Source organism: Paramormyrops kingsleyae, chromosome 1 (assembly GCF_048594095.1).
Source record: "Paramormyrops kingsleyae isolate MSU_618 chromosome 1, PKINGS_0.4, whole genome shotgun sequence".
Classification (NCBI taxonomy): domain Eukaryota; kingdom Metazoa; phylum Chordata; class Actinopteri; order Osteoglossiformes; family Mormyridae; genus Paramormyrops; species Paramormyrops kingsleyae.
In genome coordinates this window covers 28,070,482-28,097,316 of record NC_132797.1, presented here as the reverse complement: position 1 = coordinate 28,097,316, position 26,835 = coordinate 28,070,482, and the positions used below count along the sequence as shown (strand labels likewise).

At 42.0% G+C, this 26,835-nt stretch overlaps 1 protein-coding gene and 1 non-coding gene across 3 annotated transcripts; one reads left to right on the top strand and one right to left on the bottom strand.

Moving 5' to 3' along the window:
* Positions 1 to 589: 589 nt before the first annotated feature.
* On the bottom strand, positions 590 to 25,157 carry LOC111850077 (dual specificity protein phosphatase 22-B). 2 transcript variants are annotated; one of them, XM_023823564.2, is made up of 7 exons: positions 24,997 to 25,157; positions 23,358 to 23,391; positions 19,515 to 19,597; positions 8,859 to 8,908; positions 5,858 to 5,932; positions 3,499 to 3,670; positions 590 to 2,576 (listed from the first exon to the last, which is right to left on the bottom strand). In XM_023823564.2, exons 1-7 carry the CDS (start codon positions 25,015 to 25,017, stop codon positions 2,454 to 2,456), a joined length of 558 nt encoding a protein of 185 aa, XP_023679332.1. In that variant the 5' UTR covers positions 25,018 to 25,157; the 3' UTR covers positions 590 to 2,453. The 2 variants fall into 2 exon arrangements, with proteins under 2 accessions (XP_023679332.1, XP_072569012.1); XM_072712911.1 differs by lacking the exon at positions 8,859 to 8,908 and having other exon boundaries at positions 24,997 to 25,152.
* On the top strand, positions 16,532 to 16,695 carry LOC111850185 (U1 spliceosomal RNA). Its single transcript, XR_002839729.2, has one exon. It is a non-coding gene; the product is annotated as a U1 spliceosomal RNA (small nuclear RNA).
* Positions 25,158 to 26,835: the final 1,678 nt, after the last annotated feature.

The following is a 26,835-nucleotide window of genomic DNA, read 5'->3' as shown; positions in this document are numbered from 1 at the left end:
TGCATGTACTTGACGTTAAAAACGGTGTTGCTAAATTATACCTACGCAACACCGGTATAGCAGCAATATCACCCCTTAAGGCAAGTGCTTTTTACTCGTTTGTCTTTCGTTCAAGGTAGGCTATGTCTTAAAAGATGCATGATTGAGCTCAGGTCAGCATTTATCCAGTCAAGTCATTATCCGAAACAATGGGAATAAAATGGTAAAAACACTTATCGAGTCATATTTACTTCCTCATTTCTTCATGCAGAAACAAAAATGAATGTTTGACCCGCATTTTCCTTTCAGGGTGTGTCACAGTATTACACGCCGAATGTAATAGCCAAGTTACCACATTCTATATCGAAGTCAATTATGGCTGTAACAAAGCACCGAACGTTGTCTAATTTTTCTATCCCCCCCCCCCCTTTTGAGGTGATGCCAGCAATATGATATAAATACCTCCATTATGTAACTCTTCTTAAGCACTGTGCTGAATAATCTGTTCCTTGTTTCATGCTGAAAGATCAGTGGTTTCTCTTATGCGACTATCAAAACATCTCATCTCGTATATATAGGCGATTAAAAGACACATCATTGTTCACAGCAGTTTGGGAAATATCTTTATTTATGTTGTTTCCATCCAGTACTCATCTTAAAATGACGGTTGTACAACGTTCAAGTCACCGAAAAAGACGCGTTATTTTTATAAATTCGGACCAGTTATTTTGCCCAATGCCCAACTGTGACCAGTCACTAACTGGGCTATATTCCCATAGTTCACAAACATAGTGCCCATACCTTTTCATTGGTGATATGCTTGTTTATATTACGGTCGGTGCGGACTGTGATTGTTCTACATAAACAAAATTATAATGAACCACTTGTGCAAAATAATGATATTGCTACATTCATTACTAGTGTTGTGACAGGTGGTGGGTAAACAGATTATCCTAACGATAAGGTAAGGTAGGGTAGTATACCCAGCACCGTACTTTACAATATTAATCTAACCATTTTCCTCGGTTCTCACTTAAAAGTCCAGCAACAATACGCGCGATGCCAAATGAGAATACGCATTATTTCACCGAAGGTCGCCCGAGCGTGTCTGGTTTCATAAGAACACCTTGAAGCGTGCATAAATCCATAGGCTGAAAAAATCCCCTTCACTTGGTTCCCCAGAGCACCAGTGAGCTGATTAGCATGGAGCTGCACACCGAAAGGTCGAGAACTTTCACGCAAGCACCAGCAGATGCTGCAAGGGTGCCGGTGTTCCGTATGCCGATTAACACAAATTAATACGGAGAATTCGTATGGCAATACGAATCATTTCAGATAAAACTTACCAGAATCCCAGGTTTGCTGCTATCACTAATGTGGTATATATTCATCGTGCGGAAAAGGGAACTTTGGCTGTCTGAGGAAGTTTTGTTTTTCAGCGCTTTCCATTAAAACCCGGTGTTCTGTCGAGTTGAGCTACTTTGTCGTGTTAGGCTACTGAAGTGCTAATCGATAGCCCTTACCCTAACTCTAACCCTAACCCCTAAAACCTAACCCTAATCCCAAAACGGTGGAACTGCACATGCGCAGAAAGACTCGATAGCACGTCTCGATCGATAGGTATAGCTCAACTCGTCAGCACACCGGCGTTTTCTTCTGGTTTGCTTGGGCCCTGGTTCGTCACAGCTGCAGGTTGCCTAGCATCTTTCCCCAAGATGAACTCCACTTCGTGCGCCAGATCAAAGAAATGAATTCGTACCAGGGATATTGTTGGTTTGATTTCCAGATGGCTTGTTTCCAGGGACTTAGAATCTAAGTGGTTAAAATTATATTAGTTTCCAGTTACACAAACGGTCTCAAAGCTATTAAATTGTTACTGTACATTGTTCCGGACAAGGAAAAATACGTCCACTATGTAACTCTAGACTACTGGAAATTGATAGATTTTAGGGGTATGTTCAGAGATATTCTCATTTATTCGTGCATTAAAATCTCGTTTTCATCTGTTATGCTAAAGCCAGTGCAATTCAGTCAAGTAAATGACAAGAGAACTGAAAATACACCATGTTTACAATTCAAACAAAAGCTATTTTTGGCATGCTAATTTGGTGAGGTCATTTGATATGACTGTTCTGGAATATGTTACATATATTAAATACCTTTCTTGCACTGCCATTAAAACAATGAGTAAAAAAATAGAAAGGCTTAGTAATGTGTGATTATTCGAGTACAAATGAAAAGTGAGAAAAAAGTATAAAACGTAGGTGTTTAGACGATCTAGCATCTTCAGAGCAGTACCGTTTCCCGTCCAGGAAACCAGAGCTGATTACTGCGCAGAGAAGACGATGTTTCCACGGGACCAGCCATCACCTCCGCTCCGCCTCACAGGAACCGTGATAAACGTGAAGTCCGCCACGACGCCGGGAGACGCGCGGGAGTCGCGGACTCCGACTCCGTTCGCCGAACTGCGTACTTCAGGATGTCCCAATGCTGGATGGGGCCTCCTCGGTGTCAGCCTCCTTGGACAGCAGTCGCCGGATATTCTCCGCGTCGTTGAATGGATTTTGCTTGTAGCATTCGCGCAGCCACTGTCGGTACTGGATAAGTACATGGCGCACCGGTCATCTCGTCGCCATTACTAAACCCGACGCAGGTCTGCCCACCTACAGGTTAGTGACGGTTTTTATGGGCTTGTTAAGCAGGCACTGCGAAGGGCAGGAGATGCAGCCAAACACATTTAGCGAATGACTTGCAAGGTAAAACCCTGGGTTCCTATAAGTCAGAGCTAGATAAGATTTTAACAACTCTGAGCTATTAGTTAAGTACTCCCCAAAAGAGCTTAATGGGCCGAATGGCCTCCTCTCGTTTGTAAATTTCTTATGTTCTTGCTTTAATTGGATCCCGCCGTCTGCTCAGATAGTTTCTGAATTATACTGAAAGTCAAGCAGGTTTTTGAAAGTGAACCACTTAGTAAAATTTTGACTTTTCCACTGCACAGTATCAATATTACCCTTGGTTTGCATTTGTACAGTACACAACCTACTATCAGTCAGAGACTAACTAAGTTTAACTGCTTAAATTGTGAAGAGGTGAGAGGGTTAGAGGCAAATTATGTTTCTAAAGTTAGACTGAAGCAGAGCAGCGTAAAATGTCAACAACGTGATGCTTAGTTTATTAAAAAAAAAACGTGAATGTTTGCGTCAAAGTTGACGTCGCACAGTGATCTCACTCGCGAGGAGGAAGGGCGCACAAGACTATGGCTGAATGCGTGGGTAAAGGCCGCTCTGTGGGCAGAAATTTGCACCTTCCTCTCTCAGAATAAATCAGTAGGAAAGGAAGAGGACCGACATGACAGTCAGCTGAACAATCAAGCTGCACGGGATGGTTAAAAAACAAAAGTTCAACAGAGAGGAAGTGTTAGCTGTAACAGTGCCCTCCCCCCGTGGAAGGGCATGTAGCTCATTAAATAGGACTGTGATTCCTTCTTGCATCATTAGAGAATAGGGGGGGGTCACTTACATGGGCAGCCTGTGTGCTTTCAAAGTCGGCTAGCTGCCGCTGGAAGCCCAAGTTCGGGTTGGCACTGGATCGCACGGCTCGTACGGCCGCCAATGCTTCCTGCCAGCCCAGGTCCGTCACCGTCATGATGTAGGCCACTACCAAGGTCACGCTGCGTGACACTCCTGCCAGGCTGCGGGAACGTGACCCACGTCGGTCAGCCGGGACAGAAATCGTCATTGTTTGTGTTTATTTAACACTGAAAGCCCTCATCTGAAACAATTAATTCTCTTCTGAAGCTGAAAAGCCAGTTTACTGATTCACCCCTCTTTACATACACTATATGGACAAAAGTATTGGGACACACCTCTTAATCACAGTGTATAAAATCAAGCACCTAGCCATGCAATCAGGTTTACAAACATTTGTGAAATTGTGAATTCAAGCGCGGTTCTGTCATGGGAGGCTACCTTTGCAATAAGTCAATTTGTGAAATTTATTCCGTGGTACATATTCCAGGGTGAACCATAAGTGGTATAATTGCAAGGTGGTAGCATTTAGGAACCAAAGAAACTCAGCCACAAAGTGTCAGACCATGTAAAGTAACAGAAGGGGGTTGTCAAATGCTGAGGCACATAGTGTGTAAAAGTTGCCAACGCTCTGTTAACACAGTAACTGCAGACTTCTAAACTTCCTCTGGCATTAACTCCAGCACAAAAAACTGCATGTGCACCAAGAGCGTCATGGAATGGGCTTCCATGGCTGAGCAACTGCATGCAAGCCTCACATCCCCAAGCGCAATGCCAAGCGTCAGATGGAGTGATGTAAAGCACGCCAGCACTGGATTCTGGAGAAGTGGAAATGTCCTGTGGAGTGACAAATCACACTTCTCTGTCTGACAGACTGATGGATGAGTCTGGGTTTGGCGGATGCACAGAGAACATTACCTGCCTGACTGCATTTTTCCAACTGTAAAGTTTGGTGGAGGAGGGATAATGGTATAGGGTTGTTTTTCAGGGGTTGAGCTAGACTCCTCAGGGGTTGAGCTAGACTCCTCAAGGGAACTCACAGTGCTTCAGCATACCAAAACATTTTGGACAATTCTATGGTTCCTATGCTTCCCCAGTGCATAAAGCAAGATCCTTAAAGACATGAGGCAGTCTCACACCACTGAAACTTTTTTCTGGAACCAGGGACTTTGGTCGTGTTCACACTTCAGGAACTGTTCTTACTGAATCTTTTTTTAGTACCTACCCCAAAGTAGGTACCTTTTATTCAAACATGAACTACTGGGGCGGTGCTTACAGCGATAGCGTGGAAGTTAGCCAGAAGTGCAGAAAAAGAGATGTAGTGGAGCAAAAATTGAGGAGATGGAATTATTTTTGTACCCAGTTACATTCAATGAATCATTTTTTTTTGTTTGCATCTTTATATTTCTGACAGTTTAACCAATATAATTTAGTCTTATATCACTGGTGCTGGTGGTGAAATTTCCCAGTGCTTATTTAGCAGAAAAATGTTACATCATTTTTTATTCTGTGGAGAACAAAAGATCTTTTTGCTGGCCTGATTTAATAAGAATGATGAACAAGTCATTGGTTAACAAACAAATAAATAAAAGGCTGTGTCCTATTTTGATCGTGATCAATCCCCCAATAACTAACAAAACGACTTATTTATCCTTCATTGTTTTGGTGTGGCTGTGTAGTTTGGTAGGAAATTTCCTGTGAAGTTTCACCTGTGAAATTTTTTGCATCCCCATTTAGCGTAAATATCCCAGTTCCTGTTGTGTGGTGTGAAAGTGACACACAAAAGTGGCCAAGAGCTACAGAAGTTCCAGCTTGAGACAGCCCAGGGACCAGGTTCCGGAACTTCGGTGCCTATGGTTGGGCGAGTTTGGTGTGGAAGAACTTGAATGGCCCACACAAAGCGCTGACCTCAACCCCATCAAACACTTTTTGAATGAAACAGAACAAAGATTGCGAGCCAGGCCTTCACGTCCATCATCTGTGCCTGACCTCACAAATGCTCTTCTGGATGAATGGGCAAAAATTCCCACAGATACACTCCAAAATCCTGTGGAAAGCCTTCCTAGAAGAGTGGCAACAGTTATAGCTGCAAAGGGGGACCAACTCCATATTGATGCCTATGGATTTAGAATGGGATGTCATAAAAGTTCCTGTAGGTGTAATGGCCAGGTGTCCCAATACTTTTGTCCATATAGTGTAGCTATGGGTTTCTTGGCTACAGTACACTCATTGACCTTTACACTCAAGCTGCTGCTACAAAGCATTCTTCAGGACTGTTTGTTCCCTTATTAGGTGCCTTCAGGGGGTCCCCCTCGCGACACTCCTGTGCATTCAGCCGAAGTCCCACTCACCAGTGCACGAGACAGCCCTCCCTCTTCAGCCGGGACTCGTGGATGAATGCGATGCTGTCTTTAAAATGCTGGGTCCTGAGCAACAGAAAGACGAAAACAAAACTCATCAAAAACATCCCACATCTAAAGAATTATGTGAAAAGGAATAAGTGCATGAGTCAGTTTTCCAGTGTTTCATGTATCAGGAAAAAAGTACATTTCATGTGATAAGACGAGCAGACTTGGGAGTACTTTCGGCGGGGCACTGAAGTGTCCCACCAGATGTTGGTGGAGGGGGGTGTCCCACACGCGGGGGGGGGGGGGGGGGTATGCTGTGCAGTGAGAACATCTGAGGGTCCATGTGCGCAGGTTCACGTTTCAGCTTGCAGCTGACAGGCTGTCAGGTCACAGGGGGGTAAAAATAGCACTAAAATGGGGGTTTGGGGGGGGGGGTAAGGGGGCAGATGAAACTGAGTGTGTCCTTACAGAGCAAGGCGCTGTCTCTGTGTCTGCAGTTACTTAATGGGTAGAAGTTGTGTACCCTGGTCCTGCATGTGTACCTTCCTGTGATGTCATACATTGTGTCAACTATACCTCTGTATATACACACACACACACACACACACACACACAGATTATATATATATTTTACCTTCAACCTAAGACAGTTTAATGGAGAGCTCACGTAACTGATACTGGCTTCATTAAGCTATACAGGAATATCCTATGGGCATCAAATGTGCACATGATTAGAGTTGGGTACTGACCTTAATGCTCCAATTATATCAAGGATTGAAAAATTATTCTTTCGGTGCCAAATTCTGATGCCCAAACTACGGAAGAGGATTAGGGCCACCATGAAAATATTATTTGAATTCTGACTTTAATGTCAGAATTCTGACTTTTTTTCTAAACTCAGAATTCTGAGAAAAAAAAGTCAGAATTCAAATAATATTTTCATGGTGGCCCTAATCCTCTTCCGTGCCAAACAGTAAATCTCAGCGTCTATGAGCTAATAAGCATGCAGCGTACTTGTGTAAAGATCTAAAGTTGCTGGTGATTGGCTGTCTAACATAACGTTTCACGAACATGTCATATAGGCCGGAGGAAAAAACGTATGCCCAGCGTGGCTCGTGTGTGGTGTTGTCTTTGTTTGTGTAAAAAATGCCTAAGAAATGAAAATTGTGGCTCCACACAGTTCCAGGCTGTGACCATTTATGTGCATTTTGCGACCATTTTTGGAGACTGTGTGACTAAACACCCGGGGAGAGCGAGAATTGGTGTGTATGTGTGTGTGTGCGTGTATGTGTGTGTGTGCGTGTATGTGTGTGTGTGCATGTATGTGTGTGTGTGTGTGTATGTGTGTGTGTGCATGTATGTGTGTGTGTGCGCGTGTATGTGTGTGTGTGCGTGTATGTGTGTGTGTGTGTGTATGTGTGTGTGCGTGTATGTGTGTGTGTGCGTGTATGTGTGTGTGTGCGTGTATGTGTGTGTGTGCGTGTATGTGTGTGTGTGCGTGTATGTGTGTGTGTGCATGTGTGTGTGTGTGCATGTATGTGTGTGTGCATGTATGTGTGTGTGTGCATGTATGTGTGTGTGTGCATGTATGTGTGTGTGCATGTATGTGTGTGTGTGCATGTATGTGTATGCCTGTGTGTGTGAGTGAGATCATCAGAATTTGGTGTGATTGCCGGTCCCCAGAGGCACTACTGTGGAGGCTCTTTCAGTGATGATCTTGCTGATTGCTTGACCACCAGCATCGGCACTAACATGGAAGTTACGCGGAAGTGGAGAAAAAAAAAAGACAATAGACTGAATACCTTTTGACTGCGTCTCCAGCCAGTGAAATATACCAGTGCTTATTAGCGGAATAACGTTACGTCGTTTTTTATTCTCTGGGAAATGAAAAACTGATCTAATGTCCAGATTTATTTGGGAATTATAAACATGCTGTAGGTCATATAAGTAAAATGAGGGCCTTCAAGTCTCATTTGCGATTGTGAGGCCGGTGTTGCGCACATTCATACTGCTCACACGTGATTATGTATCACTTTGTTTCACACCCTGTTTGTGTGAAGGTGCTTATTTACTGATGGATCTACAACATCAGCAGGGATGGGGGAAGAGATTGTCCAATCACATTGCAGGCTGACTTCGACTGCTCACTGAATAGTGATGATTAATGCACTACAAACCCCACCGAGTCTGGATTTGTTTCGATTCCCTGTAACCCTGTGTTAAATTCAGGTTTGCCTAAGTTGGCTATGAAGCGTACAAGAAATGTCTCTACAGATGTTATTGTTAAATTTTGTTTTTGGCTAGTGGCCACTGTGGTGACAATCGAGAAGCTCCGGCGTGCGCATGCAGCTGGGCACAAAGCATCCTCGTAACTCATCTCATTTTCATTTCGGCAAGACTCCAATTCACCAGCCCTTGACATTTTCATTCCAGGGGCAAAATATAAAACGTGCCCTCCAGCCCACACACCCACTCCGCCCTGTTCAAGAGGGACCAGTGAGGTTGAATAGGGAGTGAGGCCCGTGTTACGTAAATTCACACTGCTCACTTATCCTTCCTGTTTATATCGGAATCTGTTTTGTCAGCAGCTAATCAATTACTATACATAAGTAACTTATAATTAATGCTTTTTGAGAAAAGTTAACTTAAAATGAAGCAACCTAAATGAAAGACCTTCCCTGTGTTTTCCACCAATTACCATTTTGAACACCAGGTATCTTTTTCTAGGACCCGATTGACTTAGGCTGACATTAATATGGGCACTCAGGTGTTGTCAATTTAAATAACCGTTGCATTTTCCCCGAGGAGGGGCAGGGTCCAGACGTTTGTCAGAGCCCTAAGCTATAGCCTAGGATACCCTATGCATTGATCTGCCCCTGTCCGTTTCAATCAAGTGTAATGGTTGGTATTGCGGGTGACAGAGTGCGGGGGGCAAGGTGACAGCGTGAATACGAGACCTGGAACGGAGCCGCACAAGCTGACGGGCACGAACGCTGACACTCACAGGTTCTGGGTGGGTAGGTCTGCAGCGGTTATGCAGCGGTAGGTCATCTCCTGTCAAGAGATTCTACTGTTAGTCGCCAGGGTAGAAAAGACTGGAAAATCAGCCGATTACTGCTGGATACAGAGCACCCTTCCACTGTGTCTCTGGGGTCCGTCTCAGTGTCGTTCTTAGTCCTGTGAAACACCCTGCCTCTCCCCAGCTGAAGGGAAATATCTCACTGGGCCCCAAACGACCGGAGAACAGTCATCGCCTTAGCAACACCTGCAGCAACAGATGATGTGAATATTTTAAGTGATGGATTCATGTACATTGCATGCAGCTCATAGCAATTCGGGCTCACAAAACACAAAGATAAATTCCTCTTAAAAAGTGTATGTATATATATATTTTCTAGACATCACTCTTGGTAAACGAATGAATTAACAAATAACTAATGCCATAACAACTAATGCCATAATAACTGATGCCACATCTTACAATTTGACTCATTAAAAAAACAATTGTTCATCTCCTTCATCATATATAACCTCACATTACTCTACCTGGATCTGCGCTTGAGGGATTCAGAATGACTGACACTTGAAACTGTCTTGCACAACATCCGCACCCCACAAGGCAGCGAGCTGCGAAGTGACCCCTTATCGTTAGCTATGCATGGCAGAATTGCCCGAGAGGGGATTTCATGATTCATCAAACGAGAACTCCCTCTTCCTCTGCCCCGAGGCGCCCATGCGTAACGCTCTGCCGCCACACCTCCACGAACCACTAACGAACACCGCGCGGACCAGCGGGTGAGGGGGGAAAAAATACCCTCAAAAAGTACAGAATGGAAGATATGGAGATGCTCCACAGGGAGAACCAGCACCTGTGCCTCCCCTGCTGGAAGTCACATATAACGACTATGACGTCCTTATGACCCGTTTTTGTTGTTATTCCGCTAATGCACATTTTTAAATAGGAGTAGCTAGCATTTGGTTTTTAACGCCAAAATATGCAGACATTTTTAGGGTACTTGCTGTGCTGAAATGAACATGCTAGAATTTACATGTTAAAATTTCTACCAGTTTTGCTTTCTTATTTATATACTTTGTAATTTAATCTAACATGTGGGAACTGTTTAATAGTACTTGCAAAGTAACTTTGTCCTGATTCAAGACCTTTGAATGGTTAATAGTCCAGCATTTCTAAAGAGCATTAATTTAAATACATGAAAACTTCCCTCAGAAAAGTAACTTAGTGTTTCTAGGGCAACAAAGCTCTGAATGTTGTGTCATCATTGTGTTTCATGAACAAACATAAATAAATATGAACAAATCAGTTCTCAGATGAGAGGATTGGGAAGTCGAATGCCTGAAAGCTCTAATTAAAGGAATAATGTAAAACGGCTTTTCTCATTTATTAAAGTGGGGATAAAATAAATTCAGTGGCAAGCCACAAGGCAAGCTCAAAATGGACTTCCTGACCCTTCTGTGATTTAGCTTGAAAAAGCTATCGAATTATAATCCATTCTTAACTGACTCGTCTGAACGTGTCTCACTTACCTTGTTAAATTTGTAAGTTTCAGTGGTGGTATCCAAAATGCAATAACATATCAATCATGTTCATAGAGTAAGTTAAAACACAGACAATAACCATATTTGGACAAGTAAATTAATTAGGTTTCACCTTTGCCCTTGTCACAGTAAAAGTAAACTGGCAGTCAGTTGAGAACAGCTGTACAGTGATATCACACGGTACTGTCCATTCGGTGCCGTCTTCTCTTGTTTCGGAACAGAAATGTAGCATTAATGCAAGATGAACTGATACAATCACATTAATACTCGAAGGAGCATCGCCAAACCACACAGCAGCCTCAGCCACCCACTTAGTTCCAGCCTCAGCACCGTCACCCTCTGCTGTGACCGTAAGGAAACGCTCTCTTGGAAAACAGGTGTCAGATACATTTACTGAACAGACTTGCCGTAAAATAGACCGTTCCTTTAAACAAGCCTTTTGATATTGTTGATTACAATTAGAAACTCTGTGTTTGCTTAAGACTGCCTATGGTGTTTTATACCAGACAGCATAAGAATCACAAATGAATATATATCGAATATGTCTAATATAACTGACCAAATATTTTGAAAAGGACAAGAGTAATATAATTATTAATTTTTTAGGAACTGAAACACAAACATCTAGTGTATCCTGCAGTAACGTATTTTAAATTGTATCCTAATCTCGAATAGTTTGGGATATATAGAAGAAACTACAGTGACCTTATTTTACTAATTTTGTAGTTATTTTCACTTGGTGAAATTTACATTTTTTCATAATCTCATAGATAACATCAGAGGCAGGTCTTTGAAACAGATCAATAAAAAAGCTGGATTTATTCTCTTGAAAATGATGAGGCGGAAAGCGCTGTAGTTTGCCGGAACGTGCCCTGCACCATCTCCGCTTTCCTGGAGCGCACCTGGCCAGTGACTTATCAAAAACAGCCCAGGCGCAGAAACAGCCATTCGCCTTATGACTGAGTTTGTACCAGTCCCTGCCCGTTTTCCGGCCACAGAAGCAAAATCAGCATCTTTAAGCAGCGGCTTTAAATTCTCACACTTCCCCTCAAACAAAATAAACACTGTCAATAGAAATTAACACAGAAATAACTCAGTCAGCACCAACTGGACTAAAGGATATTACATGAAAATGCTTTTTTTTTTTCTTACCAGCCATGAATCATAACTGCAGTTGGACTGTTTAATACCGAGACTGCAAATTACATTCTGTTTATCCTAATAAGCACAGAATTAATACTTCAGTGCAATAGAAAAATGCCTGTGTGACAAACTAATATTTACAATGCTGTGTATTCGTTGTCTCTTAAGACACGTGGAAATAAATACATTCATTATCAGCAAATAAGACACAAAAATGTTGAAATACCTCACCACAAATGTAGGAATTACACTATAACTAATATAAAGACTTCACTCGCTGATTTAATATTCTCTTTCTTTTTCATATGTTTTTAGCAAAAGAACTGTGTTCTTGTGTCTAGTTGTGCATTCAGGTGAAATGCCACTCTTTCCATTTTCATTATCTCTGTACAAAAATATTTTATTGTGAAGCTGTTATACATATCAGTCCATTTTATTCCTATTTGAATTAATTGTAACAATTACTTGTAGAGTAAATAATCTGGGGGCCCTATGCTGACATGGGTAGGGGGCCCTGCCCCCTAAGTGGGTTATTTAAGCTACTTTTTGTAGCTGGAACAGCAACGAGGGGGAATTGAAAATGACAGAACATCAATAATCTGTTAATAAAAAGTGCGGGGTGCCAGCGGTAAAACTTACCGATAAAGGCGTGGGATGGAAGTGTTTTTGGTAAAATAATTCGCCAATCTGGGGGGGAGGGGTATTGTGCTGCTGGATCGATAGGCCAAATTTAAGAAGTCTAACAGCTCCCTCTTTCACTGTGGCCTTTGGCTGTAGCCTAGGATAGCCAATGCCTTACTGTGCAATAGAAAAACGCCTGTGTTTTCCTACTACTCTAGCAGGATAGTAGGAATGACACAGGAGATATAATTATGGGTGTCACAATTTAGTTTATTAAAAAAATATTTTATTGAAATGACCCATTTGATTCCTAAAATGCTTCAATTCATTATGACAAATGTTTTCCTTCAGTACCACTAGGTAGTCATGGAGGTAGTTCAAATTATCACAAAAGAAAACGGTGGTTTGTACACTGGGCAATGTTTTGATGGCATACCACAGCAGCACGAGCGCTATGCACGAGCGCTATGCACGAGCGCTATGCACGAGCCCTATGCACGAGCGCTATGCACGAGCCCTATGCACGAGCGCTATGCACGAGCTCCTGAAGAGCAAACACACAGGTACTATTCTCGATGATGGACCACCAGAACAAGCAAAACCACCCTAAGTGTTGTCTATTCATGTTTTATTAAAAGTACCATTAGTACGGAGAGCTTTTTAATATCTTTTTTCCTTGTCGCTGCTAAATACATTCATTATTGACGCCATAAAGTTGTCTGCCTGCAACTTTACAATTTCCACTGAGAAAATCTGGGCTTATTCTACACTGACTGACAGTGCCAGTGTGTGTATTTGTGTGCACTGGGGTTGTTGGACCAGTGTTGTTAAGGTAAAACTTAAATGAAAACGAACACTAAATTAAAAAAAAAAATTCATGAACAGAAATAAAAATGAACACTATTTACCAAAAACAGTGTCAGATTTTGAACTGCAAAACAAATCACCACCGTCTTTTTACCTACTTTAACCACGTTATCTCCTGTTTTGAATGCTGATGTTACTATTGAGCTGTCCCTTTCTTCACTGCGACTTCAGTGCTTATCACTTCCATGATTTACCAAAACAATCACACGTAGCGTGATCCGCTTACCAAATTTAATAAGGATAAGGATATGGCAAATTTATACAGAGTACTCACTTTTGGACATCACAATATGCCTCTCAGTAATATTTTAGGTGTATGACTAATCTGTTTATCAAATCGTGGCCGTAACTAACTTCTGTATAGTGGCGACAAAATGGCATCTGTTACCTATAACCCGACAATAACAAACAGTTTGTTGTTGTCAAATAAAATTAGCTTAAAAGAAAAAGTTAATTGATTTTTTGGAGGAAAATTTAGATTAACTGACCAATTAGTTGATAGATTAATCGATAGAAAAATAGTCATTAGTGGCAGCCCTAGACATAATGTTAGTCTTGTATCTTGTGTCTTTAAAAGAACCTTGACCATTTGACTAGAATGGTTTGACCATTTTGAATAATAGTTAATCTCCGTTCCCTTTATTTGAAAGGGATTAACACTCAGTTTGTTTTGATGTTCAAACTGAACTTCACACTTCGTTGTGGATGCTTGTGAGGCCAGTGAAGAGACATGGCAAAATTTTGGGACTGATTTAGAACCTAACAGAAACCACAGTAAATATCATTAGTCAGCAGGGGTTTTAGGCCGGTAACGGAGGTTTTTTTACTGTGGCCAACAAGTCTAACTTCCAAGAAATTGGCCTTGGTGGGGAAGGGGGCGGGGTGGCAGTCAGGTATGCAAATAGCAAAACCCCAGACACCTGGTTGCCTATAATCAAACTTACCACAAAAGAGCCAAGTCATACTCACCAGCCAGTGAAAGCCCCCCCCCCAAGTGAGGCAGCTCAGCACACATGTAAATGTGGGTGCCTGATTCTCGATTCTCGGTTAGGCGACGGGACGTTTTTGGGGCCCATCGTTATGTGTCCTGTGGGGCTTGACTCACTCCCAGTCAACTGTCACCAGCAACACACCAGAGAAGACACACAACATAGCACTGGTCTTAAACCTGAAGTCACCAAAGCTTACATCTTAAAAATCTTCAGCCTGAAAGCATCTCCAAGGATTATCTCCAGCTAGTATTTGCAAATATCGTACCTACACCGTCTGTATCTTCTCTCTCCTCTTCTTGATACAGACGCTCTACTTACGAACTTTCAACTTATGAACTTTCAGACACATGAATGAAGAGGACTGCAAGTCAAAATTGTGTTCCTTGGGCTCCCGTTTCCTGTCCGCAACATCAAATCTTTTTCTGCGCGCCAATTCCGCCTAGTATGACTTCTGGCCGCTACTCCCGCCGCGCAGCAGCGTAGCGTGCGTACTCACAGCATCCTAGTTCTTTGTACTTGCGTATACCCTTAAAATGATGTTGAATAATGACTTACGAACATTTCAAATTACAAACGGCCGTTCGGAACATAACTCATTCGTAAGTAGAGGAGCGTCTGTATTTGTTTTTATACATCGGTGTGACAGTAGAACCACTCAAGATAAACCCACAGAACCAAGTGCCATTGACGAACACCTCAATCACATTCAGATACATGCACACTGAAAAGAAATACATTAAAAATAGGTAGTACCCATGTATTTCCATCTGTTATATTCAAATCCAGAATCTCTTAAGCAAAGGGAAACCATCAGACAAGGAGACATCAAGATTTAACACCTTCTTAAATTGCAGTACATCATACCCTAAGTTTATGAGAAAAATGTACAACTAAATCGATATTTCCTATGACTTAGTGGGCAGCAGATATTTCCACACTGTGTGTCTGGGGACACAAACACTCTAAAGAAGCAATTTGTTCTCCGGATGTCTAACAATCAATTGAGGTAGAAGATAAACACAATCCTCCATGGCGTATTCCGTGTGTATGAATGGAACACAAGAGTATGTAAAACTGAGACCAACCTTAGCCTAAGCATTACCGTCTGCTGTAAACAGATACTGAAAACATACAGTAAGGACAGATCTTATGTGATGTCTTAGAAATACCTTGTTGAGATAGAGGTTGGTTTTCAGAATGGTTTTCAGTTTTGTTCAGATGAAACACAAAAACACATATTCCGAGACCACTGCTCACCTTGGCTAATGAGAATAAGATGACAAGACAAAACATAAGTAGAAACTGACAACAAAGGTTCCAGCCTTTCTTTGACTTAGATGAGCTGGGTCAGGAAAAGGTCACCCATGTAGGGTAGTAGAGGGGAACTCAAAAGGATGAAAAATGTTTCCCTTTCCTAGCAATGGCCACGGTGACAGGGCTCCAGACTAACCTTTTTCACTAGTAGCACTGTTGCTTTTTACCGACAATTTTAGGAGCACCAGTGCAAAATTTAGGCGCACTGCTCAAATCGACATGCAATGCAACACATTCATATTTCTCCCATCTTCACTATATTGCTGATAAATACTTTGGTAGTAAATATACTGTGGCGACAGGTGGACTGAGTAACCCTTACAAGGACTTCATCAGGCACCCAACGGGCACCAAAACCAATTACAAATAAACACAAGGTTGTCAGACGCCGAACTGTAAGACGCATACATGGTGGGGGATTTACGGAAGCTACTGTAGTTACACACAGGGATCAGGTACACACAAGACACAGGTAAACACACGCGTAACAATAAGGAATTAACCATTAACAATAACAGCAACAACACAACAAGGGCTATTTATAACTGCACGTGGGGCATGCTGGGACATGCGCCCCGCCGGTGCTACAATACAACTTACACAAATTACAATGAGATGTTCTATTTTAAAGTAAAAAGTGACAGAGTGAAGTAGTGCTTTGAGAAAAAAAAATCAAGTTAAATTTGTTTTAGTGTCACTAAAGGCCCATGTGAGAGCAAATGTATTTATGGACCAGACACAGGTATATGACATCCTGTACAGAATCATCCCTGTTATGGTGACAATCTGACATTAGCTCTCCACTCTAATCCCTTTCTCTCCCTCACACACACAGACACACACACAGTATTAGCAGTAGGTGATATCTAACGTTTGATACAATCCAGACATTACACTCAGGTGTACAGTATTTCAACTGTATTTGAAAAGAAAACGCTATTCTGGTATTTTGAAATCCCTCAAGATACAGTTTCGCCAAATGGAAAATACTAAATAGTAGTTCTACTAATAAACACATTTTCAGTTTGTAAATGTGAATATAATTTCAAGTGCAAATGTGTAAGCAGCACTGTAATGCATTAACCCATAGTTGATGAAAAATGTGTATGTAGAAATCGATAAGTGGCCCTGTACTTCAAATGTCATCGAATTTCAAGTGCTAAAAAATTTGGAACCACTTCTAATTCTTCTACCTGGCAGGGGAGATGCCATGATCAGGAAGGTGGTTCACCCAGGGTGAGGCCCAGCCATTGCACTGTGGCTGTGCTGACCACTGCGGATTCCCCAAATGTGGGAATCTCCACTGCATAATTTCTGGTAGTGGAGGACTGCGTTTGCGATCTCCTATGATTCTTTTCAGGGGCAGTGGTGTCTTAATGGTTAGGGAAGTGCACTTGTAATTGAAAGATTGCAGGTTCAAATCACCGACCAGCAAGGCACCACTGAGGTACCCTGAGCAAGGTACCACCTCCAAGCACTGCTCCCCGGTCGCTGAATTAGCTGCCCCCTGCTATGTCATCACGTCACATATGGGTTAAATGCAGAGGACACATTTCGTTGCTATGCACTCTGTGCTGTGGTGTGTCAACAATGACCCCCGATCACCAAATAATAATTTGGAATTGGTTCTCAATACCTAACCTTACACAGCAATCCTCTCGCCCTCCTGGCGTTTCACGTGACATAAGATGATGGTTTAAAAATAAATGAATGGGAAGTAGCACTGATGCCCCTAATCATAAAATTTAGTCTCCAAATGGTCGCAAAATGTGACTAAATGGTGGCAATCTGGAGGCCTTTTTACATTCAGAGGATGATGGAGGTGATGCTTGAAGAATCTTAAAAAATTTAACGTATGGGGGTGGCTCGGTGGGTAAGCCACCATGCCTATGATCAGAAGGTTGCCGGTTCAAGCCTAGCCTTGGCACATCTGTGGTTTCCTGAGCAAGGTCCTTAACATCAAGCTTGCTGGGTGCTGCTATGGATGGCCACTCCTCACAGTGCCAAACATTAGATATCACCTATTACTAATACTCCATTGCTACACAGAGCAAGCTGCGGGGGGTGTACAGGGAATTTCCCCATGGGGATCAATAAAAGTATCAATTACATATCAAAGGTACGTTGGTACAGTGGTTCAGTCGATAACACTGTCATCTCACGCCACCATATATGGGGTTTAAAATCATCTCATCCTTGGTGTATATACAGTTTACATGTCCTCCCTGTGTTACATGCTTTTCCTTTGGGGAATGTCATTTCCACTCATGTAGTTAGGTGATTTCGCATCTCTAAATCACCTGCAGTGTGTGATTGTGCACCTGTGCCCTGTGATGCATAAGCATCCCATCCTTGGGGGGGGGGGGGGTCCCCTACCCTGTAACTTATGCTGCCTGTCATACGCTCCAGGCTCTGTCCTGGATAAGAGGTTACAGGATCGATGGATGGATGGTCTTCATTTGCATAACCAATAATGTTGTTCATTTGCACTTGACACACTTAAAGGTTGGAATGTGGACAGGTTGGCAGCATGAATTGTTACAGGTTGAGTTCACTACACGTTGATGTCAAAGCTGGTACCTCCCCCCATGCCCTATATTTCAGAAAAGTCAAAAGGGCTACAAGACTTTTCTGCATGCTGGAACTTGGAATTGGGGAGACAATGATTTTAGAGACTGCTCAAAGGTGATGCTCTCTTCACCAAAAATACCTGCTGTGAAAACACTATGCTGTAGGCTACATCTGGACTCCGGTCTGACATGGGCATACAACAACTGCAGGTGGCCTGTGTGATCTGCTCAACACATCATGGACACTCCAGTCCATGCAGACTCAATGTTACTGAGTAATGTCATGACAACAAGTCAACTAGCAATGGCTTCCGGGGCGCAACAGGTTTGTTTATTTAATTTTTTTTTTTCTCTTGTCCTTTTTTTAACAGGTCCTGCAACTGAAACAACTGAAATCAGGTGCACAAATGGGAGCAACAACCACACCGTCTACTTCTGATGCTCTCGATATGAGACGTCTTTCATGCATCTGAGGTCTATAACAAGCACACTCTGAGAAATTAGGGAAACTTTTTTTTGAGAGTCACACTTTCAGAACATAAAGCACATAGATTTATATCTCTCTTTTTTCTATACTTTCAAACATCCCCCCACCCTCCAATCCTCCAAACAAAGGAGCCACATATATCTGGACCACTGGGGAGGAAATTTCTTTTGCAACGGGGATAAGTAGGGGGGGGCGAGAAGGGAATTTGGGCGATGGGATACCAGCATGCGGCGGGCGGCTTCAGCGTTCGGTACGCAACCCGCAGTGGAAATGCAAGTCATGGCCGTCCGCAGTGAGCCACTTTCATGAAGACACTTGTCGCTACAAGTAAAAGTTACACTTTCAAAGCCGCCGTAACCTGCAGTGTTTTACCCGGCTGCGGTGTGAGTCAGTGCAGTTTCCTATGAAATACCACCATTACAGCAAAGCAGCAACAGCATTCCCGATCACACCCCCCCCCACCCCTGCTCAGTTATCATCATTAGACATGTTTACATTTTCTGTTTATCAGCCTTTGGGTAAAAGGAGACCTGGATGAGATCCATGGAGACCCATCCAGAGGGGTCTGTCATATGCTCCAGGCTCTGTACTGGATAAGAGGTTATCCAGTACAGTGAGAATCTGTGTAGCTCGTGATATAGTCCATGTGGAGAGCAGGTGAGGCTGCATTTATGAGCAGTGAGGTCTAAGCAGAAACAGGTGCAGGCCCTTCTGAACGCATCATAAGATTTATCTTATTTATTGTGTTTATTTTTTAATTAAGTACATGTCTTGTTTTGTTGCTTTCTTGAATGGATTACAAAGACGTTTGACATTAATTAATTAACCAGCAGTATTTGTTTGACAGATATTGCAAAAGATTTTGATGACTTGTAACATTTCCAAACGACACTAAATTTGTTGACATTAAATTCATGAGGGGGGTCAAGATGAGTTGAAGTTTAGGGTGTTTCAAGGAACTGTTTGAGTATGTGGGGATGCTGAGCTGGTACGGCATCCCACATCACCCTGGGCCTAATCTGGATGGCACTAAGGCCTTTTTACATGCTTTTGACACATTTACTACTGCATCCTGAATCGCCATGAAGCCTTGGCTGTATGCCTCCTACCTGCAGTATAGGCGTGGCGGAGTCATGGATGGAGAGGATATGCGTGATGTTGTGCTTAGCCAGTTGCTCTCGATCCCGTGCATCTAAGAAGAGATGAGATGAGTCAGGACGCTCTCCGGAATCCGTGCAAACAAACAATTTTTAAAATGCAACTGCAAGGCCACCCAACCACACCAGGCAAACACATGGCCAGGAAGAAAAAACAGGTTTTCTCGCTTTGAACTGAAAGAAAAACCGGAAAACCAGTGTTTCTAAAAACAAGCCAACACCTTGGCTGAAAAGTATGAAACAGCAAATGTTCTAATCAAATTTGTTCTTTAAAAGGAAGCCAAATGTTTGGCACTTGTGCAGATGTATTTCAGTGATTGCTTCAGTCCACCCTGCAAACACCTGATGCCGACTCGATTTGAAGGGCTGCCTTGCAGGACATTTGAACCGTAGGCTTCCTGGTGTCCAACTAGCTCAAATGAACAAACTTGGACTCTCTTATAAAATACCAGTTGTGATTCTTAATGGCACTTTTTCTGAATAATCAAACTTGTAATGCACAAACATTGTATCCAGACACACACTGTAGTCACCTTTTTGTAAATGTAAATTAACCATCCTATTATTTTTATTTTTATTTGCACAATGCATGCAGCAGAGATATGGATTTGGAAAAAAATATATAGCATTCTTTGGAAAATGCATGATACCACATGCAGAGCAATATGCAAGGCAGGGGTGGGGAGCCTGATCCATGGAGGGCCGGTGTGGGTGCGGGTTTTTGGGATGATCTCTCAGTCAGCCAATAACAGTGGGCCCCCAGGACTGGAGTTGAGAACAACTGTTTTATTATTGGCTGTTTGAGAGGTCATCTCACAAATCTGCAGCCACCTCCTTGCCCCTGATGCAGGGCATTACTAAAAAGGGAACAATTGTATATATACAGGCCTATTTGCGTAAAAAGGAGGGACTCCATCCATGAGACATGGCAACTGGATATCTCAGTGCATATAAACAGAGAGCTCCTGCCCACGACTTCAGACAACTCCACACTTTCCTCCAGCAGGTGAAGAGACAGGAGAACTTTCCAGGGGTAGGAAGGATTAAGGTTTGAGGGAGGGGACGGAAGGGCCAGAGAGTGGTGCTGCTGCAGCCGGCAGTGCGGCCGAGGCTGCAGAGCACGCAAGGAGCCGCGCGGCAGTGTAACCATGGCGATGTCACAGCCCTCCCACGGCTGCCCAGAGCAAAAGGAAAGGTAGCAGTGAACATGACGCCACCTTTAAACGCTTTACAATTTTCGCAGAGAACGCGTGCTTCTTTCAACTTGTGATTGTATATTCTTAAAAGTAACAAAAACGTAGTTTTTACATAAATATTCAAAATTAGAATGAACAGGTGCAAAAACTAAGAGAATTGAAGGAAAAAAATATTCAGAAATAAGAATCTTGCAAACTCATGTGAAATTATGAACGAGCGATTCTGGTTTTATTGTTTTCCAGATGCTACGACCAGTTTTTTCGTGACACGATGGTGATCTAGCGTGAGACACTGCACCCTGACGAACCGACAAAGCCAAGCTGCACGACCGATGTGGTATCAGTGTTAAAAGTCAAAACGCAGCCCGGTTTCAGGTCAGTTTCTCACTTTACATGGTGTCTCTGTTCCTCAAAACAATGTATGGCAATTAAGTGATGCAGTCCATTGGAACCTCTCCATAGGCTTCCAAGCAGGCGCGTGGCCAAGTAATATACTATTCGTTTGTTATCGATAAGGCACGTAGCCAGCTACTAAAACAGTGGCCTGTACTACGAAGCGGGGTTACTGGCTTAACGGGGTAACTTGTCAGATTTAAGGTAGTCTGGGCAAAATGTAAATGAACGAATATGAGGTCCATTTAAACGGTGCTACCTTAAATCCGACAAGTCACCCCGATAAGCCAGTAACCCCGCTTCGTAGTACAGGTCACAGGACTTCGACCTTCCTTCAAAATATTATTGGACTACCCCCCCCATCAATGAAATCTATCAATCTGTCTATTTCCTGGCTAAGGACCTGCTTCTGAATAGTCTAGTCCAAATAACTATAAAAAATCTTAATGTTTTAAAAGTATAAATTTTATTTTCATTTATTATTAAACCATATTGGTGTTCCTTTACAGGTGAAATTCAGAAAAAGTACCTATATTAATAGGCACGTGTGATTAATAAGAATGACCATGATTATCGATTGATTGTAAAATTACATTCCATAAATTTCTCCATTCATCCGTCCATCCATCCATTCCCCAACCACTTATAAATGACAGGGTTACAGGGGGGGGGGGGGGGGGGGGGCTCAGAGCCATTGCAAAGCAGGACAGAACACAAGGCAGGATGCCAGTCCCTCACAAGACAGACAGGCACACACACACACACACACACAAATGGGCAATTTAGAATGGGCAATGGGCAATTTAGAAATGCCAGTTTAAGAAAATGCATATCTTTGAACTGCAGCACCTGAGCAGAGGCTGTCCACACTTTTTAAAAGATTTTCTCATATTTGGAGTCAAGGGAGGTAAAAGGGGGGGTGGGGGTGGTAGTTAGGATGATTCCAAGGGCCCCTGGGTGACAGCCCTAAAAGAATTGGAACATAACTGGATTAGTCTGGGTTGGGAGCCCAATAAGGAATTTGGGGGCCCAAAATCTGTAGCACCCTGTTAGTGGTCACTGCTTAAGAAACTGAAATAAACAAGCACTGAAATATTATAAATAATTAAATAATAATATAACTGCAGCTGATGATGAAGAATATACTAATGCCAAGCAAGTTAGTTGTGAATTGCAAGACAAGTGCTAATTACTAACACAGTAACTGAGAGAGTGAGATAGTAAATTATTCTTAATAGTTTTTTTAAGGCTGGCTGACAAAAGTCTTTTGGTCATTGGTGAAAACTGCAGAAGCATTCTGAAACCCAAACAGCCTCGACTTAGGTCCCAGCGGTCCCTGGAGAGCCCCGGGGTGCTGTTCTCATGTCAACATCCTACCCTTGTCTCTTATATACATGTACAGAGAGCGCCTCTCTGTGGCTCCACAAGGCCGTAGTGTCCCTTCGCAATCCGGTCTGTCTCGCCTGCCTTTCAAAGCCAGAAGATGGTAAGCATTCGCTTCTGCCTGCAGGCAGGGCTGGACTGGCCATCTGAAATATTGTGGGAATCCCCCCCCCCCCCCCACCTTGGCAAAATTTACCGTAGGGGGTAAATCCCAGTCCCGCCCTGGCTGCAGTCACTGGCTAATCTTCCAAAATTGCTAACACACTTTCCCATTCCTTCCTTTCTATTGTCCGTTTGACAGGGTTGCGTTTGTTTGTAAAGTTCTCATTGGAAGAATGCCGTCTGCACACATTCCCTAGGTCACTGGTTCAGAAAGGTAACACTTTGCTGGTAGTGATTTTACTGTTTCTAAACATCACCTAGTAATAATGTAATGATACAAACAAGGTTCAGTGTAAAAAAGCACAGAATGCAATAATATAAATATTTTCCCTTAAAGGCCTCTAATAATATTCGCAGTTAGGTGGCTTTCCCGCCTTAATTGAGTAGACATAGTGTTAGAGGCTCTGCAGAGGGGTGTCCACCATAATGCCTGCAGAGTTCTCCTCAGTACTGGGGGGGTTCTCAGACCATCCTCAGGGTGATCCATGTGAGTAGGCGGTCTTATTGAAACTGGAGGTAGCCCTGTGTTTCCCCTTTGAAGCCATATGTCATAGGGGAACTGAAACATATTCATAAATGCTTATTACTCTTCATTAATCCCCTCTAACCATAATACAGGCCAATCGTGCATGACAACAAACAGAGCTGGAATCACACCTACCTCTAAAATTCCCAAGATAAAGATCAGGCAGGACCTAAACACAAGTAAAAGAAGAGACATTTTATATCCTTACATCTTATATAAATACTGTGCATTTATGGTCAAACAAGTAATTTTCACACTAGTGATGAATTTACCAACTTACTGGTCAATTTCTTGTAGGCCTAATATTTCATGTTTTAATCATTCAGGTAAAACAATGCACAATGCACCAATAAAATGGAATCTATGCACCGTTTCTAAACCATATTCTTTTTCTAAATCAAGTAAACCTACTTAATTGTTGCAAAATGCCCGAGTGAATTTTGATGCAGTGGATTTAGGCACAGTGATGACTGCAACAATGAAGAACGCTTGAAGGAGTTATTTTTAACTGCGCAGATAGATTCCACGACCATTTGAAGCTAAAAGCACACAGCGACACGTGGCGGTTAAATGACACTGCTAACTGATGCGGATGCCAGTCGCGTTGATCCAGCTCTTATCGGACTGTGTATGCGTGCGCCTTTCAGACAATATGCTTTGTACGGTGAAACCGTAAGTTTCAATGAAGGACCTCTATGTTAATTCGTTTCGTACCCAAGTTTTGGAAAGGAGCGATGTCTCGATTGCATCGCTCTTGCATGAGCGACTAACTGCACGTTGCTCATGCTAAGAAGGGGGCTCCTGAATTTACTGGTCACGTCAGAGGCACAGGGGGCAGCTCAAGGTGAATCCTGCACTAACTTCGTTCTTATAATCAACCACTTGTGATTCGCAGGAAGAGCGCGTGCTGATGGAGTGACCTCAGAGGAATGCCATTCATCCCATGTTTAGCGTTGAGTTGAAAAGAGGCATAGGCCTAAATAGACAAAAAAAATCACCACTGTTATACAATACTCGTGTGTTCTGGATAACGCTTTAGGAAACTACACCTTTAATCTTGTAGGAATCGATTTCAAATTCAATTTGCAGGTAAAACGCAATTGTGTAATGAACTGTCTAATATGAAAATCATCAAAGAGCAAAAACCTTCCTTTAATTCTTTAATTAAAATTTAGGAAATCATTTGGATATCGAATGTTGATAATGTGATAAACGGACTCATTTTTTTGGTCTATGAAACTACTAAGGAAATTCGCCTTAGCTGTCGTTATTTTTAAAATCCAGCTGAAGGAGAAAAACGAGTTAGGGAAGTGTAAACCCGCAGCGCCTGTTTTGTTTCCGCCACAGAGTAGAGATTACTCTTTCTTTCCCACAATGAGAGCACAGTCCCCAAAGGTTTCAACAACGCACCTTAAATGAAAAGTGTTGCACACAAAGTAATTCTGTTGAATATAATGTAGCAGCTGTAAAAGACCCCCCCGCAACAGCAAACAATGCATAATTTGCAATTATATAGCAGAAATTATGAATGTTGCAGGGCACAATACAAGAATTATGCCACTATAAAAACTGGGGTATTATAGTAACCAAGGTTTTTCAGGAATTAATTATTACGGAGTTCATAACTGACATTGTAAACGTGAAAGTTTTTGTATAACCTTATTTGTAAAACTCATTAGGAAAAACGCGTTGCAATCTTCAAATAATTAATTATTGAAAATGTAATAACTGGCACAAACTAATAAAGCGGTATCAACAGTAATATGAAATGTACCTTATTTATCCCGTTACCCATTTTCTCCGAACGACGTCAAATGCTCACTGTACAAACTTCTAATGATTCATATGATGGTCGCGGCTGTGGTACGTTTTTGTTAAACCTCCCTATTAGCGGCTGTGAAGTTTGCTCTGAGCTACTGGAAAGCCATTAGCTTGTAATGCATTCTGGGATATGTAGTTCACTGCCAGCTACCACGTATCTTATAGCGCGATAAACTTTGCGTTAAACAATTAGCACTATAGGAACCACAGGGATTATAGGGAAATGGGATTGGGGAAAATGCTCAAAACTGAGTAAAACTCAGAAAGTGCGTAATAACGCATTAAAAAGATAGGAATTTTGCTGGTGGAAGTGGGTCTCTGGAGGATGGATGAACCGCTACCATATTTTTACATATTTAATCATTGCATTCATACGGAGCCCCTAAGGTGACAAGGGAGCAGAAAAAAAAACGGCAGAAGAAAAAAAAAAAGTAATGTTTTGCGTTATAACCCAAAACTTTTGCGATATAACCCAAAACCTTTGCGTTATAACTCAAAACTTTTGCGATATAACCCTAAACTTTTCCGTAGTATTAATGCAACAATAAGATCAGGTGACTAGCGTACTTTTGGTCATTCAAGTGCAACTTCCAAAGCCGCAGTTTGCATGATGTGGTTGATCCCCGCTTCGCTTATTAATCTAATTTAACGGTTAAAAAAACTTGAGTTCAGTGTGGTAAGATTTGATTGTTTAATTCATAATTAGTAATTTGTAAAGCAAGCCTTGGTAATGTACGTTTCAGTAACATTGCTAATTAAAGCTAATCTGTTGAGGTTGATTTAAGCCTAAAGAATTGTTCGTTTTTTGTTGTTGTTTCATGTTTATAATAAATTAATATAAATCAAATGCTTTTTTCTCACATGAAGTCCATTTATTCTGCATTTTGCATACATCCATCGATAACCATGAAGCTGCCCAGAGTGCAAAAGCTGCTCACAAATAAAGTTAATTAAATCACCCAAGTCGGAGTAGTTTTTCCGTTGGAATAATACCCTTTCACATAAAATCCTATTAATCTGCCTCAGACTTATGTGAACATCATGCCTAGATCCGAGAACAAACTGAATGTCCATATATTGTAGACCAAGATCAAAGTAAAATTCGATTAAACGCTCCATGTTTTCCTATCAATTATGTTCCTTACACTGACTGATTACTCATATTTCCACTTCAAAGTCACAACAGTTTTGCCTTATGTCGCAAAAGTTTTGAGTTATAACGCAAAGGTTTTGGGTTATAACGCAATGGTTTTGGGTTATAATGCAAAGGTTTCGGGTTATATCGCAAAAGTTTTGGGGTTATAACGCAAAGGTTTTGGGTTATATCGCAATGGTTTTGGGTTATAATGCAAAAGTTTTGGGTTATAACGCAAAACATGACTTTTTTTTTTTCTTCTGCCATTTTTTTTTCTCCTCCTTTGTCCCCTTAGGGGCTCCGTACCATTCATAATTGCATTCAGTTATATGTGAACAATATAATTTATAATCACAGACTGCTGAGATCATGTGCAAAGTGACAAATTAAACAATAAGATTATTTGTCGTAGTAAATATTTCGTTTTACGTTTCATTTTGTATTTTACATATTTAGCAGAATAAATATTAGAAAACACCCATTGTCCTCATGTCCTTTGCAATATGCAGTCCTGGGCAAAAAAGCTGACCTGCTAAGCAAAATGTGGGTGAGGGTTTGCTGCACTTGTGCAGGGAAGTCACTCCCAGTGGCGAGCAGGGCAGCTACCGGGATTTGTCATGCAGTTGGACTCAGGATTCCCAGTCAGTGAGTCATGGC